Source organism: Thunnus thynnus, chromosome 2 (genome assembly GCF_963924715.1).
Source record: "Thunnus thynnus chromosome 2, fThuThy2.1, whole genome shotgun sequence".
NCBI classification, from domain to species: Eukaryota; Metazoa; Chordata; class Actinopteri; order Scombriformes; family Scombridae; genus Thunnus; species Thunnus thynnus.
Window position 1 is genome coordinate 24,677,175 of NC_089518.1, and position 16,839 is coordinate 24,694,013.

The following is a 16,839-nucleotide window of genomic DNA, read 5'->3' on the forward strand; positions in this document are numbered from 1 at the left end:
ACATAAACATTTCATAAGAAAAATAATAAATGCAAAGTCCAACTCATTCAAACTAGGAACCCATAAACATTTAAAAAAAAAATGGAAGATACATGACATTTCTGGGGTGACGTGTAAAACTGACATGGAAGTTAAAAACAAAATCTGTCACACCAGATTAACTTCTGCCTCTGAGCGTCAAGGTGTGATGCTAAGGGTATAATTTATGCCTCAACTTGCTCTGTCTCCCTTTCCTCTGTGTCCCTTTCACCTTCAGTATGCTCAACCTCTCCACGTATTTCTACATAGCCTCTAGCTGTCCTAAACCCAGACAGCATCCTCCTTCTCTTTAGCAAGATTACTGCCCCTACAACCACTAGTACTACCACACCCATCACTGCAAAAGCTACCCCTGCCTTTTCTCCACCAGACATCGGACTTGAATGTAGCTTAAGCCTTCGTACCATCTCCTTGATTTCCTCTGGCTTGGCCAGTTTCCACATTTTGGTCGTCCCTACTCTGACCCAGCTCTTTTCTCCCTCAGTCATCACCATGACAGTGTTGGTGGCTTGCATGCTAACAAGTGGAGTTATGGTGAAAGGAGGCAGACGGATCGGTATAAGCTGCCCACCTGTGAACAGTCCTGACTGGACACAGTAAAGAATTTCACACCCATCACTGACTGTAGCAAGGTGCTGACTGAACTTGGGAGGGCAGCGACGTTGATTCCCTGCTAGCGGGTTGCTTGACTGACAGCTAAAGAGGCCTCCGAATGGTACCGAGAATCTGGTGCCAGTTTCATAGTCATTACTCACACAAATCATTTGGCCATCTGAGAGAAACTTCACTGGAATGAAGTTTGGGGGGCAGCTCTTGCTGTTGGTGAGGGGGTTCAGGAGGGAGGGACTGTATATTCCTCCAAAAAGATACCCTGAGTTGTCTGGGGCCTTTCCATTTACAGAGCACCAGTAGGTGTTGATGTGAGCAGAGCGAACGTAGTAGTTGTCTTGACACACTTTTTCATTACAAGTGAACCACCCCAAAAACCCACAGTCATAGCTTTCTCTATGGCATTGGTACAAGGTGTAACCCTGCTGTCTCACTTCTGATCTCAGTAGAGTAGGGGTATACGGCGGACGACAGGAGAAGTCACCTGTCTCTGGGTTTTTCTGGCTCAGGGCCTCACAAAGGGGGCCTGCATCTTGGCTAATAGGAATACACTGCTGGTAGACGCCACCAAAACTGAGGTTTGTGGCAGGGCCCTCACAGGATGAATCATCAATGTTGGCCTGGAAGTTAAAGTTCTTGGAGTTGACGTCAACACAGCCAGGGCGGGTGTTGACTTTGTAGTACTGCTGTATGGCCTGACTCACTGTAAGAGCCACTTTGCCAACTGTAGGCTGTGGCAGGTCAGGGAAGGTGTTGGTGTTTATAAAGGAATGTAGGGGAAATCCTGACCGATCAATAGCAACCAGGTTGTTCCTGGTACTTTCCTGCCACTTCTGCAGAGTGATGCCAGGATAGAAAGGTATACCACCTCCATGGCTTTGAATAATGGAATATTGAATATTGGACTGATACGTTTGAAGCAATGAGCTCTGTTGGGTATTTTGACTGCTTATGTCAAACTTGAGTTTGTCAAAAAAGTTTAAGCCAGCCTGTGCTTTGACAGTGAAACTTTGTGACACATTGTCCGACACATAAGAAGAACGGAGGTAGTCTTCCTGCACCAAAGTAGCACCGGCATCGACACTGGTGATAACATGGGTTCCATAGTCCAGCACCATCTTCTCTGAGAGAAAGGCTGCGTTCCTTGTTTGGTTGTTTTCAATGGCATCAGCTATCTCTCTGGCTTGTTGAGCAAAGCGGGAGTCCAGAGTGAAGTCTGGATAAGCCTTAACTGTGTAGATGAAGTTACGAACCTTAGAGGGAAATGATTAAACATCGTTAACTGTTATAGTTTTTGTTTTTCGTCATACTTATTGCAGTTTATTTTTTATTTCCTTTTAAAGATTACTATCTAACATCTGTCCAGGAATTACAGATGAAAAATAGCCTAATTTACAGCATGGTTTATTAATGCACACACCCTGTGTTGAAATAAATATATAGAAATTTAAGTGTACACAACAACCAAATTTATGAGAAAACCATGGTAATAGTAGTACTTAATTTATACTCAAACAAAATGATTTTGAGATTTGTTTTTGGTTCTTGATCAACAAACTTTGCCTACAACTATGTGCTTTTTATTTTATACATCCAAACCATGAACAATAAAAAACTCACCTGCACTCTGGCTGTACTTGAAGAGTCTTTTATCTGGTGAGTTTTCATCCTCTGGTTCTCAGTAGAAAATTTGCCATTCAGCAGCGAGAGAAAGGATATGTCTGCATTAATACTGCTAGATGTCGTGCTTTTCTCCTCCAGCCAAGAGCTGATAATCTCTGAGTTGGTCTCCACTCCCGTTTCCTTGTGGGGGATGACAAACACCTCGTCTGGGATGAGGTAGAGCCCGTCCTCAGTGGTCTGGCACTGGAAGTAGCTGAGGTTCATGACTCGACCCATATCAATGTTCCGAAGATTGTCCCATCCTCCGCCAGGCAGCACCTCCAGTGCTGTGATGGAGAGGTTAGTGGAGGCTCGACATTGTCTGAGCCAGTTGGTTGGGCGGCTGAGAGGGACTGATGACCCGACATGGAGGAGAGAGAGAGCCAAGAGGGCGATTGCTGCCTTCATCATGACCATGTCAGAAATGAGGGCTAGGGAAACTGAATAAAAAGTTTAAGCCAACTTCCTCCTTCTTTGTCATATGCCATTTATCATATGACAAACAGGAACATCGTGTTTGAGAAGGGGCAGGGGTGGGTGTGGTTTTGCTTTTATTTGCATGTCTGCAGTTTTTTAACCTCAGGGTATAAATACAATAGGCTACCTATTAAGAACAGAAAAGAAGTAAAATAACCCAGTTTAACCCAGCAATAGTTTAGCTGAATACTTTCAGTGAGTTATGACTCATCTTATTTTTTATCACAGAAAACGATCTTCGAATTACAATAAACTAAACTTCAAGCATGTCTTAAGGACATAAAGAACTGGATGACCTGCAATTTTCTGCCCTCAAACTCAGACAAACCTGAGTTAATTGTGCTTAGCACCACCACAGGGAATCTTTGATCAGGATATGTCCTTTAACTCCCACATTAAACACATTTCAAGGACTGCATTTTTTCACCTATGTAACATTGCAAAAATCAGACATATTCTGTCTCAGAAAGATGCAGAAAAACTACTCCAGGCATTTGTTGCCTCTAGGCTGGATTATTGCAGTTCCTTATTATCAGGCTGCCCCAACAAGTCTCTAAAAACTCCAGCTGATCCAGAATGCTGCTACACTCTGAACTAGTGAAAACTAGGAAACTAGGAAAAGAGATCATATTTCTCCCATATTAGCCTCTCTGCATTGGCTCCCTGTAAAATCCAGAATAGAATTTAAAATCCTTCTTCTCACCTACAAAGCAAAATAACGGTCAGCCACCATCATATCTTAAAGAGCTCATAGTACCCCGTTACCCCAATAGAATACTGTGCTCCCACAATGCAGGCTTACTTATGGTTCTTAGAATCTCCCAAAGTAGGATGGGAGGCAGAACCTTCAACTATCAGGCTCTTCTCCTGTGAAACCAACTTCCAGTTTGGGAGACAGACACCCTCTCTATGTTTAAGAGGAGGCTTAAAACGTTCCTTTTTGATAAAGCTCATAGTTGGGGCCAGCTCAAGCTTGCCTTGGACCAGCCCCTACGCACTCAAAAATGGAGGTAAGAGACAAGAACAGTTCTGTACTCACAGGTACACTTTTGAAGAATGTTCTCAAAAAAGTACAATATTGGTCTTTAAGAGGCCAGAAGTGCACCTTTTGACTAACAGAAAGGGTATAAAGTGATTTAAAACAAAAGAAAGAACAAATTTGTACCATTTCAACCCTAAGGGTACCTGCAGCATTGAAAAACGTATGTAGCTCATAGATAGATAATAACTATTATTATTATTAGTAGTAATAGTATGGTTAAAGTTAAGGTATTTAGAGCTATTATTATTAATATTATTATTATTAGCCTCTATTATTTCCATGCTAAGTCTCAGCTCAATGTGAAACATGAAACTGCTTTGTTCTGCAAAGCTGTTGAATTCTCGGCTCAGTTTTGGAAAAACGGCCTCAGTTCGTCCTCAATCGGAACGCGATTGCGGTGTTTTGTTTTAAGTTCAGTCTGTTTGGAAAAGCCTGCCTCCTACAAGTATGTCGAAGTGAAAGGGAGAAGTTATAAGGCCACATCCTGCATGGGAACAAGTGACTTAAAGGTGTTAGGGAACAAGTGACTTAAAGGTGTTTCGACCTGCCATCACTCTTCAGCTCAATAAACCGACCCTGAATTTCTGAAGACAGATAGATCATTTGCTGTGCAGATAAATGGGTCCCGAACCTACGTGCATGCACTGTAATCCTCCATAGAGCTGTTCTAAAATCACTGTAAATCACAACCTCAAGTGGCATTTATTAAACGGTTGCTAAAACGGTTACGGTAGACTACGTAAGACTTCACAAAATAAACGCGCAGCAACTTAAAATGCAATCATTTACTGAAAACAAATCGTCATTCTTCCGCCAAGCAATATAGTTCCGCAAGACAGCAAACTGGTTACCAAGCAGCAACGGCGCATTAATACCAGGGACATTAACTGCCAATAGCGCTGCACGCGGCTGCTTGGATTCCAGTGCTGATTAGGACTGGAGATGAGAAGTTCAGCATATCATTCGGGTCTGCCTACAGAGGAGCTGCTCAAGAAGTTGGTGGTGGAAAGAGGCAGTGACATTTCAGAGGAGGAGGCTCAGAATCTTAAAGGTAAGTAAAGTGTGACTTTTACGACATTACTTGTAACCAATGAGCCAAATTTAGCTAACATCTAAAGAGCTAACGTTATCGTTAGCATGGGTATCAATAGCTAATGTTAATGCTAAGCATGATGGCTGGACATAGTTGGCTTGCTAAGTTTGTCCTGATATCAGAGTCACTAATTAATTTACTGGTTGCTATACAGTACTCTCTCTGCACTACGAATAAGTAGCTAAATATAGTTATTAAAAATATCATTTGTTAGCTCACATAATTATATCAGCTGTTAGTCACATTAATGTCAAGCTTATGTTAGCAAGGGCTCACGGTTTCCCGCTCAAAACTGAGTCAACAGTTCATTAACGAGAAAAAAAAATCGCCAGATCGCTTCGAAAACTCATAGTTCTCTAGACTCATCCTCTAGCTCATTTGCAAGTTTTTGTCTTAGAAACTTTAAAAAAACATCCACTGACACCTTTAGTGGTCTGATGAATGGGTGTATTTTCAGTCAAAGGTAGCGCACAAGGAGTTATCTCTAATCCAGCTGAAGCGTTCATTGACGGGTAGAGTCGGTGTTAAAGCTCGGGTCCACCAAGAGGATATAACGTTATCTATGTCCCACTGCGGGAGCCGTGGGACATAGATAACGTGTGTGTCTGCCCACACTCGGTCCAGTCTCTCTCTCGCTGCCCTGAGCTGTGTTGCGGAATACTGGTACTCTGGTGCCTTCGCCGTCATTACAGACGTACTCCTGCGGCTGCTACATACAGCCCCTCGCTAGCGCTTGTCAAAGAATCCGACAACATTGACACCAACCTTCATTGAAAAAAACGACAATTTAACACAACGATGATTAGTAATGTATCACTTGTTAACCACTCATTTAAGTTACATTTTTACTGAAATAAGTCCACATTTACCTACAAAATAGGTGCCGAATCAAAGAGTGGCTATCAAGTCTCGAGTCACTGTCCCTGCCGATCTAAGTCGGGGTGTTTCATTGTGTGTGCACCTGCAGCAGAGGCGCACACACGCAAGAGTTATCTTGTTGTCCATCTTCAAAAAAGACAGCAGTTGCAAGCATGTTTTGATTTAATGACTAAATAATAATCTTCAGGGGATGAAGATGAAGTATATTCTAAAATTGCTACACTGTTGCTCCTGCGGTCAATTTGAACATGGTTCTCACGTGTCCTTGAAATCCTGAAAGTTTGTGAATTTGAGGGGAAAAAAATCAAGCCATCGAGAGTTTTTGAAAATAGACATTAATGGTAAAGATGCACCGATCAATATCGGCTGGTTTTCAGCTGATCGGCCATGACCGGTAACCAGCCTGATCAGTCTAATATATCCGATTTTTTGCCGGCCATATTTTCCGAACATAGTCGCACTATGGTCCATATCGCGCATACAGCAGCAGCTGCCAAAGCATAGCCACACACACACGCATGTTGCGCACACAGTGGCGGCTGCGGCACAGACAGTACAGCCACGCACACACACACACACACACGTCATTGGTGTGGAAGTTCTTCAGCGTGAGTGAAGACACAAAGCTTATAATTTGTGACACCTTTAAGTCCAAAATAAGCCATGGAGGAACAACCTTGGAAACATTTGGTACAACTAACTTAATCAGACACTTAAAATTTGGATCTTGGACTTTCTCTCAGACAGGCCTCAATTTGTATGAGTAGGCAGTAACACTTTACTATTTCACAGAGCACCGGATCTCCTCAGGGAAGTGTCCTGAGCCACTTACTGTTCACCCTAATGACTCAAGACTGTTGTGCAAAGTGGAGTACGAATCACATCATTAAGTACGCACATGACACAACAGTGGTGGGCCTGATCCAGGAGAACACTTACAGAGAGGTGAAGCTCTTTGCAGACTGGTGCAGGAACAACAACCTTGTACTGAACATCAGAAAAACCAAGGAGATGGTGATTGACTTCAGGAGGAAACGGCTCATGCATACCCCGACCTCATCAACGGAGGTCGGGGTAACACTAAGTTCCTGGGGGTTCATGTGGCCAATAACCTGTCCTGGTCACCGCACACCTCCTCTCTGGTGAAAAAGGCTCACCAGTGTCTACATTTCCTGCGGAGGCTGAAGAGGGCTCATCTCAATCCATCCATCCTCACCACTTTCTACAGGGGCACCATTGAGAGTGTTTTGACCAGCAGCATCTCTCTCAGGCATGAGAGATCTAACTCCTCAGACAGAAAGGCCCTGAGGAGAGTGGTGAGGACAGCAGAGAGGGCTATTTGGGTCATGCTGTCACCTATAGAGGATCTGGCCCAAAAACGCCTGCTGGCTAAAGTGACCATACAGCAGCCAGTAAAAGCTTCTACCCGGCTGCTAACAGACTGTTCAACAAAATAACACACTGCTGACTGTGCTTTTGTGTTTTGTGTGTGTTTTGTTTTGTTTTTTTGTCTTTTTCTGTCATCCATAGCAAGGCAGCTGTTATGCGACTGTGAAATATTAATTATTTATGTATGTGCGGTATAACACAATCATGTGTGCAACAATTCCCTCCTCCCCCTTTCCTTTCTTTTCAGCACCTCATACCTGTGCAACGTCCAGAAATTATTTTTTCATTTTTTATATAGATATATATATATATATTTATAGAGCTCCCTTTTTATATAGTTTTTAAAAAAAAATGTATCTGTGTTTTTAACAGTACCATGCTCGTAATTTCGTTCTGCTTTGCATCACTGATGTTTTGCTGAATGACAATAAAAGGATCTTGAATCTTGAAAAACCATCATCCTGGTGAACATGCCCATTTTCAAGAAGAAAAATGTAATGTACAAAACACAGAGTTTGCTAATGCGAGTAAGTGGTATGCATGCCCTGCATGCACAGCAAAATGAGTGAGGAACAGGAGGTAAATCTTGAAAAGAAAGATTTGGTTGCAAAAAGAAACATTTTATTTATGAATTGTGTCAGTCACTCTCTAGCAATTTTGTCTTGTTTTTCCAGAGTTTCAGTGCTTCTGTGTCTTTAATAACTTTTTCATTTACATTTCAGACCATGACATGGATGGAAGTAGTAGTCAACCCAGAACAACAAACGTGAAGCTCCTGTGTCCCAGCAAGCCAGAGGTAATGTATTAACAGGAGTGCAAATTTTCTGTGAAACTTGCTGTTTTGAATCCAATATAGCTCATTTATGTGAGCTACAAATTAAAGCGCTTTAAATTGGTCCCCAGTCTGTATATTAACACTTAACAGAAACCCTGAAAAAGGTTCATATAGACTTGTATTACAGTTGTAACTAACTTCCTTTTGTAAGATTTTTACCGCAACTGTCTTGGCTGCAACTACAGCCTTCCTAAGAAACATCCAAGTGTTATAGTTAGGGCTGTAGTCTGCTCGTCGACTGGTTGATTAGTTGGTCAATATGCTCTCGTCCAACTAAATTCTCATTGGTCGAATAATCTATGTAACTTTCATAAGGAGAAAAGTGCTACATCAATAGCTTTCTAGGATTAATCCATTATTTCCTGCGGTGGGAGGGACAGACTAACAAATTACCTGTGAAAACAGGGGTATATTCAAAACACCCCTTTTGTTTTCACAACTTTGAACTCGTCGAAACTAATGGATACTGCTACGTCTAACTGTACTCAACGTTTACTGAGCGTTTACTGAACGTACTGAACGTTTACTGAATCAGTGTTTCTCCTATAATTATCACAACAAGAACCCCCGCCAAGCCAAAAAAATATTTTTTAATACCAAAATTAACGCCAAATGTCCATTCATTTGGAAATCAAAAGCGTTTGGGAGTCTATGCAGCGCTGCCGTTAAGGAATATGGCTTTGCATAGTATGTTTGTTTAGCGAGTGGGAAAGAGTGAGCGGCAGAGAAATGACGTGGATGCGAGCGGAGCAGAGGAAAAGGTTAGTATTAAGTTGTCAGTCTGGCAGTAGATGTACTACAGATGACTACAGTGTGTCATTTAATAAATGCTAAAAAGTCACGTCTGTTGTTTCCCCAAGTGCTGGAAAAGTGAAGGGGGTTAGCTCCAAAGTTAGCAACAATGGGTTAGCCTAACCCCTCTGCGACTAATCGATTAGTTGAAGATTATGTACAATTTCAGTTGACTAAGATTTTCTTTGGTTGACTACAGCTCTAGTTATAGTAATGTCAGGTGGGATAAGGGGGCATACCCTCTATCACACACTGCTGTCCTAAATGATGCCTAAATCTAATTAATGTTGATGATTACCTGATTAACCTGATTGACTGAACTAATGTTAAAGGTTGTTTAAATACTTCAAATAAAATGTATCTTTCTTTCTCCTGTTTTGCTTAGTCAAATCTTAGTTGTGCAATGAGGTTGATGCTATTCACCCATCTGCAGTCAACATATGCTGCCGCTTCAGTGAGAACTTCACTGCCACTGAAAAAACTCTATATGGAGGCAAGAGAGGATGCCTTTGCTGAGGATTGGTGTGCAGTCCCTTCTAAAGAGAATGGGTACAGTTGCATTGAACTATGGTAGAACTGGTATTGTACTGGCATGATACATATATTCATTTCATTTTTGAGACGTTACCCTGTTAAATTTAAGTTTCAATTTAATTTTACCATTGCATCCACATTTTTCCACAGCCTGGATTTTGTGTTAACAAGTGATGGCTTGTATAGGCTTAGTCTTAAAAAAACATTTTCTCACACATGAAATTTTTGCTCAACCCCATCCACACCATAGATACTGCTAGATGGCTGTATTACCTGTGTAGTGCATTTATCTGTTTGTGACACCTAATAGGTGTATAATGGAACATTATCTTAATGCCGTTCAGTTTAGCAGTTTGTTAATGTACTGTATCTAAAGTAACATAACGACTCTAATGCAGTGGCCTGTCGATGGGAATTTGCATGTTATTGGTATCAACCAAAATTTGTTGAAATGCATTGGCACTTAAAATTGTACCATCTCCATGACCAAGGAATTGACTTCAGGGGTGGACTCCTCCTCTTGCCATCCATCTTCAAGGAGAAGATTGAGGATTTCATTATTCTTGGAGAGGTAAATACCTGCTGTTGTGCATAGCCACTAGCCATAAGTGTTCCTTTGGATCACTGTGCATGCCTTATCAGATCTATTTCATTGCACCCTTTTAGGTACATACAGGTACCTCTATTTTTGAGTGTGTAGTTATGCTGTTATAGGCGTAGACTATTGGGGGACTTCTCATGATGCACTTAGCTCCTCTCTCCTCCTCCCTCTCTCCATCTGTACGCATTCATGTACCATTAGTGCATGTTAATAACTTGGCATTTTCTCTCTCTCTTAGTTTTGTGCTTTCTCATCTCTCTCCTCTCTCCTGTTGCTTTCTGCAGGTATTTCAGCCTCTGGAGCTGCAGAATCTGGAATCTGTGATCACAAGCCACCCACTGCCACCGTGATTCTACTCAACACCCACTATTATTATTATTATTATTATTATTATTATTATTATTATTATTATTATTATTATTACTACTACTATACATCTGTTTGTGGAACTGGCATTGTGCTATGTTCTCCTTCCTACTGCCCCCCCCCCCTTTATGTTGTATGAGGTTTAAAAACTTGATATCTCAGTCAGTGCATGTTTTGCTGATAAAACTGCAGTGTCCTGAAGTAACCTGAGAGTAATATGCGGAAGTCATAAGAACCTGCGTAAACATGTACAGTTTGTAAGTAAACAAGACCTCCATGTTGTGTGAAGCCAAATACCTTAACCATAATTTGTCAAAAAACACATTTGCCAGTAGTTTTTTAGTTTTACATTAGAACATTGTGCACATTGGACGAGTTTGGGTGCACACACTTGTGCAAAAAATCATGGACAGTGACTATGTTTTTATTTCGGGTATAATCTATTTCTTTATTTCCCCACTGAATACACAAACTGCTCTCTTTTGAAAGAAAAATTGGCAATTGAAAGAAAGACAGCTAGACTGAAACTGCTTTGGTTCATAAATATTCCGTTCCAAGGTTTGTCTTTTAAGATAAAATTTGTTCTGCAACTTCCTCTTATCAAAGGGAACTGAAAGCAGATATGAAGAAAAGATCTGATTTGAAAGTAGGAAGTGGCTTCGTTTTCACATGTTTGTACCGTGTCACATGAGCCTCCGTCACTAAGAATGTCCTGGGAATTTCTGAATGAGTCACCACCAGCCACCACAAGCATTTCAGTAACAAGCAAAAGCCTGAACGTGAAAAACCACAGTTGACGATAAAAACAGTACAGATTCAAATAAAACTGCAGAATTAAATGAAGCAATATTAGTTTAGAACAGTGTGAAATGACCTGAAACGTTTTGTCATATCACCTGTGAACTTTCCATTTTGTTCTCATTGTGTATTTTATGTAACACTGCAGTAATCATTACAGAAATCAATCATGGACAGTACATGATTACCTCCAACTATCCCTTTCCCTCCAATAGGTGGGCTGGATATAAAGGAAACATAATTTTATAAAAAATAGTTGCATGTTTGCCAAACTCTACTTGTTAAAAGTGACCATAATGAAAACGTGCCTGAACTGCCAGCAGTCCTTCCTTACTCTCCAGTGAAATAACTGTTACTGAAACCATCCAGTAGATGGCAGTATGAAACCATACGGCTGATGAACTCCGTACAGCCGAGTCAGCCTCATACATTCAGTATAAAATACTTTCACTCCGGGAGTTCAACATCTCACTACTTCAGCATGTAGTATCACGAGTATCAGTTGGGTATGAATATGGATCATAACCCTTTTAATGCTGTCTCATATGCTTTATTGGTTCGACCTATATTCAGTGGAAGTTTCACTTCTGCACCACTACATTTCTCATGCCAAAAAGTCACTAAGAGTAAGCAGTATTAGCTCTTCTGCTGTATAAATTTCTTTATAATCTTGGATGAGGACTGTATGTCAATACTCATCAGTAATCCCATTGCGTCACCCTCATTGAACCGCTGTCGTGTTTTTTTTTTCTGCTGGAGATAAGAGGAAAACCCAACGAATACAGCTTGTCACACCCCTCAAGCTTCACTGTTGTCAGTGATGATTAGCAGTGTTTTGCAAGCAGCTGGCCAGTGTCATCACCCGCTGTTCTATAACCAACCTGGTCCCGCCCAATTATCTTGTTATATTAACTATCATTGGAATCGCTGAAAACAAACAAGCAAACTAAATGTTCAAAAACATTTGTTTGCAGTTTTTAATGCAGGTTCAACAACCTCGTACCAGCATCTCCGTAACAGTGTGACGTTCTCTTCCAGATATTACATACGCATAAACATGTTTTATTCAGGATAATGTGTGACCACAGTTGATGTTTGTGTCGTATGCGTGAGTATACAGGGCTACACACGCCTTGCTCCCCGTGCGTAATGGTGCGTAATGGCACCAATAGCGCCACTCCAAAACATCCCGCGCGCTCTTGAGAGTTCTCTTGCGTCACTGTCAATGAAGTAGATAAACTTTTAAGTAAGTAAGCGCTAAAATGGAGTGTGTGAGTACAAAAAATATAATTGATTAGTCAGACGTTAACGAACTCTGTTTAAGACCACAAAACACTTCGTTTACCTCTAAGGTCCTGAACTCAGTGGTGATAAATATGACTACTAAAATAGGCAAATGTACTTATTCATAACTAAGGCTGAAACATGATGTATAAAGGCTCAGTTAAGTTTGACTTTCTAAGTTTCATATTGTGTACTTATCCATAGAGTTCCTGGATAGACGGTGAAAGGCTACCCGTCATATTTTGTTCAAACCCCAGATGAAATCATCAGACGACAGGTTTTGTAAATTAAAATAGTTTTATTGTTCCAAACAAATGCATTAAAGAACACGGCAAATGGGCACAGGGAGAGGAGTGTAAAACAGCAGGCTCAGTATTTTCTATTATAGAAAAACTAGAAGGAAAAAAGCAAACTCAAGCTCTTGGAATGCACAGGTATAGTCCACATATAAGTTAAACGCCGCCAGAAACGCTTCTGGGCAGCATTTAGTGTTCAGTGGGAGAGTTTTCACTTCTTGGCTGCCGTCCTGGTCCTGGTGGATCTGGCGGTCTTGCGTTTGGTCTTCTTGGGACTCTTGGGCTTCTTGGGCCTCTTAGCCGCAGCGGGCCTCTTGGCTTTTTTAGGACTCTTTGCCTTCCTCTTTTTCTTGGGTGACTTCTTGGCTGGAGTGGCACCTCCGGCTGCTTTCTTGACGCCGCTCCTCCTCTTGGCCCTTTTCGCCTTCGGCTTCTTCTTCTTCACCACCTTCTTACGAGGTTTGGGGGCCTTCTTGTTGAGCTTGAAGGAGCCCGCGGCCCCGGTGCCCTTAGTTTGGACCAAGGATTTGTTGGCCACCAAACGTTTGACAGCGGTGACGATTCTGGCTTTGTTCTTCACCACATCGTATCCGCCGGCCTTCAGAGCTTTCTTCAGGGCCGCCAAGGACGTGCCGCCGCGCTCTTTGGATGTGGACATGGCCTTTAGTATCAGGTCTGACACTGTAGGACCAGTCTTCTTCTTCGTGGTCCTGGGTCTCTTCTTAAGAGGTTTGCCCATTACCGCCAAGGGAAAAGCAACCACAGGAGACGACATTGTCGGAGCGCTAATCCCAGGTTCAAGTGAGTGAGGTTCACAGAGCGAGAAACAGATGGGCGTCAGAGTGATATCTCTACTTGCCCTCTTGAGAGGTTCAGGGTTTATAAAGCCTTGATGAGAACCGTGTAGTGTGAGCCCCGCCACCACAGTGTGCCTCTCCTCTCAGTCCACAAACTTGGTACAGTTTGTGTTTTCTCCAGCTGGATTATTCTGTAAAAATCCTGCTTAAAATGTTGAATATCCATTTAAGAAGCACATAATAAGAATCAGCGTGATCTTAATTGCCTATATGTAAATTTAATTGGAGAGATTTGATCAATTATATTAAAGTTTGTTGTGTAATTAAACGCTGTCAGTGGTAACGCGTAATTTGAGAATGTGTATTTTGAACATTTCAATAAAAATACATCCACCAAACGATCTAGTACAAACTTTTCGAATTATAAATACCTAAATAGTAATGTGTTGCATATATTGGCTGCAACATTTGATTCAATTTAAGCTGTTTTTGCTAATTAAATTCATTTAAAGTTGTCCAAAGAAACACAGATGTCCATCAGACCCACCATATAGTGACCTCAACATGGAAATAAATTCCTGAAAAGCAAAAGCAGGACTGTTTTACTTGAACTGATGACGTTTGATTACTAAAAAATATATTTTTATGTCATTATATTCATATATTGGAGATATTACTGTAGTGTACTGTCAGTCTGTGCTGTGTGGAGGGAGATGGACCTCAGCCAGAACAAGAGTTATCAGCCTGCTAGGAGGGGCGACAGGAGAAACGAATTTAAGATACAATTTCGCGGGTCTTTTTAAACTTCCCTCGGTTTAAGAAATCACCAATGAAGGATACATTCGTCTTATGCGTAAAATATTAATTAAAAATCTGTTTATTTCTTATTAAAGCGCCAGGCCAGTCTATGGTTTTACAGCCACTTTAATCGTTTTACCCAGGACATGGTGATATGTAGGGCCTCCAGGACTTCATCATTCTATTATGAGCCTTTGATGGACTGTGTCCTTTTTGTAAAAATAGATTAATTCAATCAAGAGCAAAGGAATCAATGCGTTATGCAAAACTGCACTGAAAATTCAGGTTGCCTTCTTCGACTGTAGTGCATAGTATGAACAGCATAATGTACTGGTTTAGGCTATTTGAAATATGAATTCAGTCAGATGCCATTAATCATACTTCAAACATAAAATAGCATTTGTATTATTTAGAAATGTTGTGTTCTTCTGCATGTGTTTAATGCTGCATATTTAATTGTTTAACTGAAGGCACAATCAACAGGTTTGAGGTTTATTACATTATGTATTTGAGGTTTGAGGTATACACATTATGTATTCAAATAGTTTGAGTTATTGATGAAAATTTTGATTCTCAAATTATTTTAGAAAATGTTGGCCTGATTTCACTTGCATTTACAAAGATAACTGATGGAATCAAGTGTTTAGCAGTAATAGAAAAATATTAAGTAATAAATCAGTCATAGTATTAGTCCTTATAGCCTGTTGATTTATTTGGAATTGATAGCAGGTTCCAAACTTTTGCATATCGCAGATGCCTTTAAAGCACTTGTAATCCCATTTGTATTAAATTCTTAAATATAAATGAAAACTTGAACTAAGGATTTAATCCAACATTTTTGATATTATTTGTTTCAATTCTATTTCTTTCGTAAAGATTGGCAAGTAGATTTGTATTTCGTTTGGTTTTATTCTGTCATAAAACAACCCACACATACTGTAAAATAACAAATAATAACAAATAATAAAAATTTCTTGGAAATGCCCGCCTTCTTTTACTCTTTTCTTTATACAGTGTGTTTTGTGTATGTGTGAAGGAGGGAGATAATTGTCAAACCTCGCCTTCTGTAGTGCACTGATAGTGCCTCCTCCTGTTACATACAAATATCCAACACACACACACACACACACACACACACACAGCACGATGAGTAAATTAGTGATAGTAGATTCAGTGAGAAGTCAGTACCATCTTGAGTAGACAGACAGTGTTTGGCACACACTGAATAAATATATGTAATCTTTCTGTCTGTGATGAAGAAAGCTCACACTAGGCTCAAGTTGGGAACATAGGTGTGAGGAAAATATTAGTTCAATCAGTCTTAATCTGCAATTGATCTGTAATCTCAATGAAGAATTTGGGCCAAGAGCAGAGAAACTCCTTTAAAGAAACCTTGTCACTTTCTTTAACGCTGTTTACACTGTATACAGTTCAGGTTTCATGTAGGTGTGACTGACATATTGTTGCCATAATTAAACCAAAACTTTTATTTCCTTGAGCAAAGAGTTACTGAGACTGTTTTCAGGTTGTTGTAGTTTCTCTATTTATCTAGTCTACATCTAAAATGACTATAGGAAAAAGTAAGAAATGTAATACTCATAAGTGACTCATTTGTGAATGCGTGCTGTGGTGGTTTAAAATGTTTAAGTGTCTGTATCTGTATGTTTATGCTGTGTTCCCTCAAACTTCCATAGTAAGTAAATGGAAAGTTAAAAGTGGATCAACAGTATTCATACCTTCCAGTGCCACTGTGATGCAACTGAGGGATTCACTTCAACAGACAAAAGGCCTTCAGCTGCCCCTTTAAAGCCATTGTTTTGTAGCAATAAATGTCTACTGTGGTTTTCACAGGTTTATTACAGTCTCACATTCATGTGAAAAGAGTCATATGTGAAGCACAGTGCTGGAAGAAGTATGCAGATCCTTTACTTAAGTAAAAGTACAAATACAGCAATGTAAAAATACTCCATTATAAGTAAAAGTCCTGTATGAAAAATCCGACTTAAGTAAATCAATATTAGCAGCAAAATGCACTTTAAGTATTAAAGTAAAAGTACTCATTTAGTCCCTCTGACTGATATATTATTATGTATGACATCATTAGGTTATTAATACTGAAGCATCAGTGTGTAAGCAGCATGTTACTGTTGTAGCTGCTGGAGGTGAAGCTAATTCGAACTACTTTATATACAGTTAGCAAGTTTAATCCAGTGGTTCCCAACCTAGGGGTCGGGGTTAAGATAAAGATAAATCTGAGGGGTCGTGAAATGATTAATGGGAGAGGAAAGAAGAAAAAAAACAAAGTTCTGATACACAAATCTGTTTTCAGTTTTTGGAATCTTTGATTTTTGGTGAAATATTGGATCATTTGAACATTTATTGAAATAAAACCATGTGACAAGTATAGAGGAAAAAATCCGTCCACTTGGTGGAGCTGTTAACAACTGATAGACATCAGAAATGTGACCCGACTACGCACTGCTTTTTGTAAGACGTCACAAGCCGAAAAGGCTGGGAACACTGGTTTCATCTTAAACAACGTGTTGTA

At 40.4% G+C, this 16,839-nt stretch overlaps 2 protein-coding genes and 1 long non-coding RNA gene across 3 annotated transcripts; 1 reads left to right on the forward strand and 2 right to left on the reverse strand.

The window, feature by feature from the left end:
* Positions 1 to 76: 76 nt before the first annotated feature.
* On the reverse strand, positions 77 to 2,792 carry mpeg1.1 (macrophage expressed 1, tandem duplicate 1). The gene is made up of 2 exons (XM_067612227.1): positions 2,269 to 2,792; positions 77 to 1,901 (listed from the first exon to the last, which is right to left on the reverse strand). The coding sequence occupies exons 1-2, from the start codon at positions 2,725 to 2,727 to the stop codon at positions 204 to 206; spliced, it is 2,157 nt and encodes a 718-aa protein (XP_067468328.1). The 5' UTR covers positions 2,728 to 2,792; the 3' UTR covers positions 77 to 203.
* A 1,686-nt stretch (positions 2,793 to 4,478) lies between these two features.
* On the forward strand, positions 4,479 to 11,300 carry LOC137198426 (uncharacterized). The gene is made up of 4 exons (XR_010931641.1): positions 4,479 to 4,880; positions 7,913 to 7,986; positions 9,203 to 9,922; positions 10,237 to 11,300. It is a non-coding gene; the product is annotated as an uncharacterized lncRNA (long non-coding RNA).
* A 1,378-nt stretch (positions 11,301 to 12,678) lies between these two features.
* LOC137198416 (protamine-like protein) lies at positions 12,679 to 14,785 on the reverse strand. The gene has a single exon (XM_067612265.1). The coding sequence runs from the start codon at positions 13,469 to 13,471 to the stop codon at positions 12,908 to 12,910; it is 564 nt and encodes a 187-aa protein (XP_067468366.1). The 5' UTR covers positions 13,472 to 14,785; the 3' UTR covers positions 12,679 to 12,907.
* Positions 14,786 to 16,839: the final 2,054 nt, after the last annotated feature.

What these genes read in the sequence shown, in the direction of transcription:
- LOC137198416 (XM_067612265.1), bottom strand. Translation starts at nt 13,471, where the DNA reads ATGTCGTCTCCTGTGGTTGCTTTTCCCTTGGCGGTAATGGGCAAACCT.
- mpeg1.1 (XM_067612227.1), bottom strand. Translation starts at nt 2,727, where the DNA reads ATGGTCATGATGAAGGCAGCAATCGCCCTCTTGGCTCTCTCTCTCCTC. An exon ending in CAAGTACAGCCAGAGTGCAG is followed by an intron (nt 1,902 to 2,268) that starts GTGAGTTTTTTA and finishes TTTCCCTCTAAG; the next exon opens with GTTCGTAACTTCATCTACAC.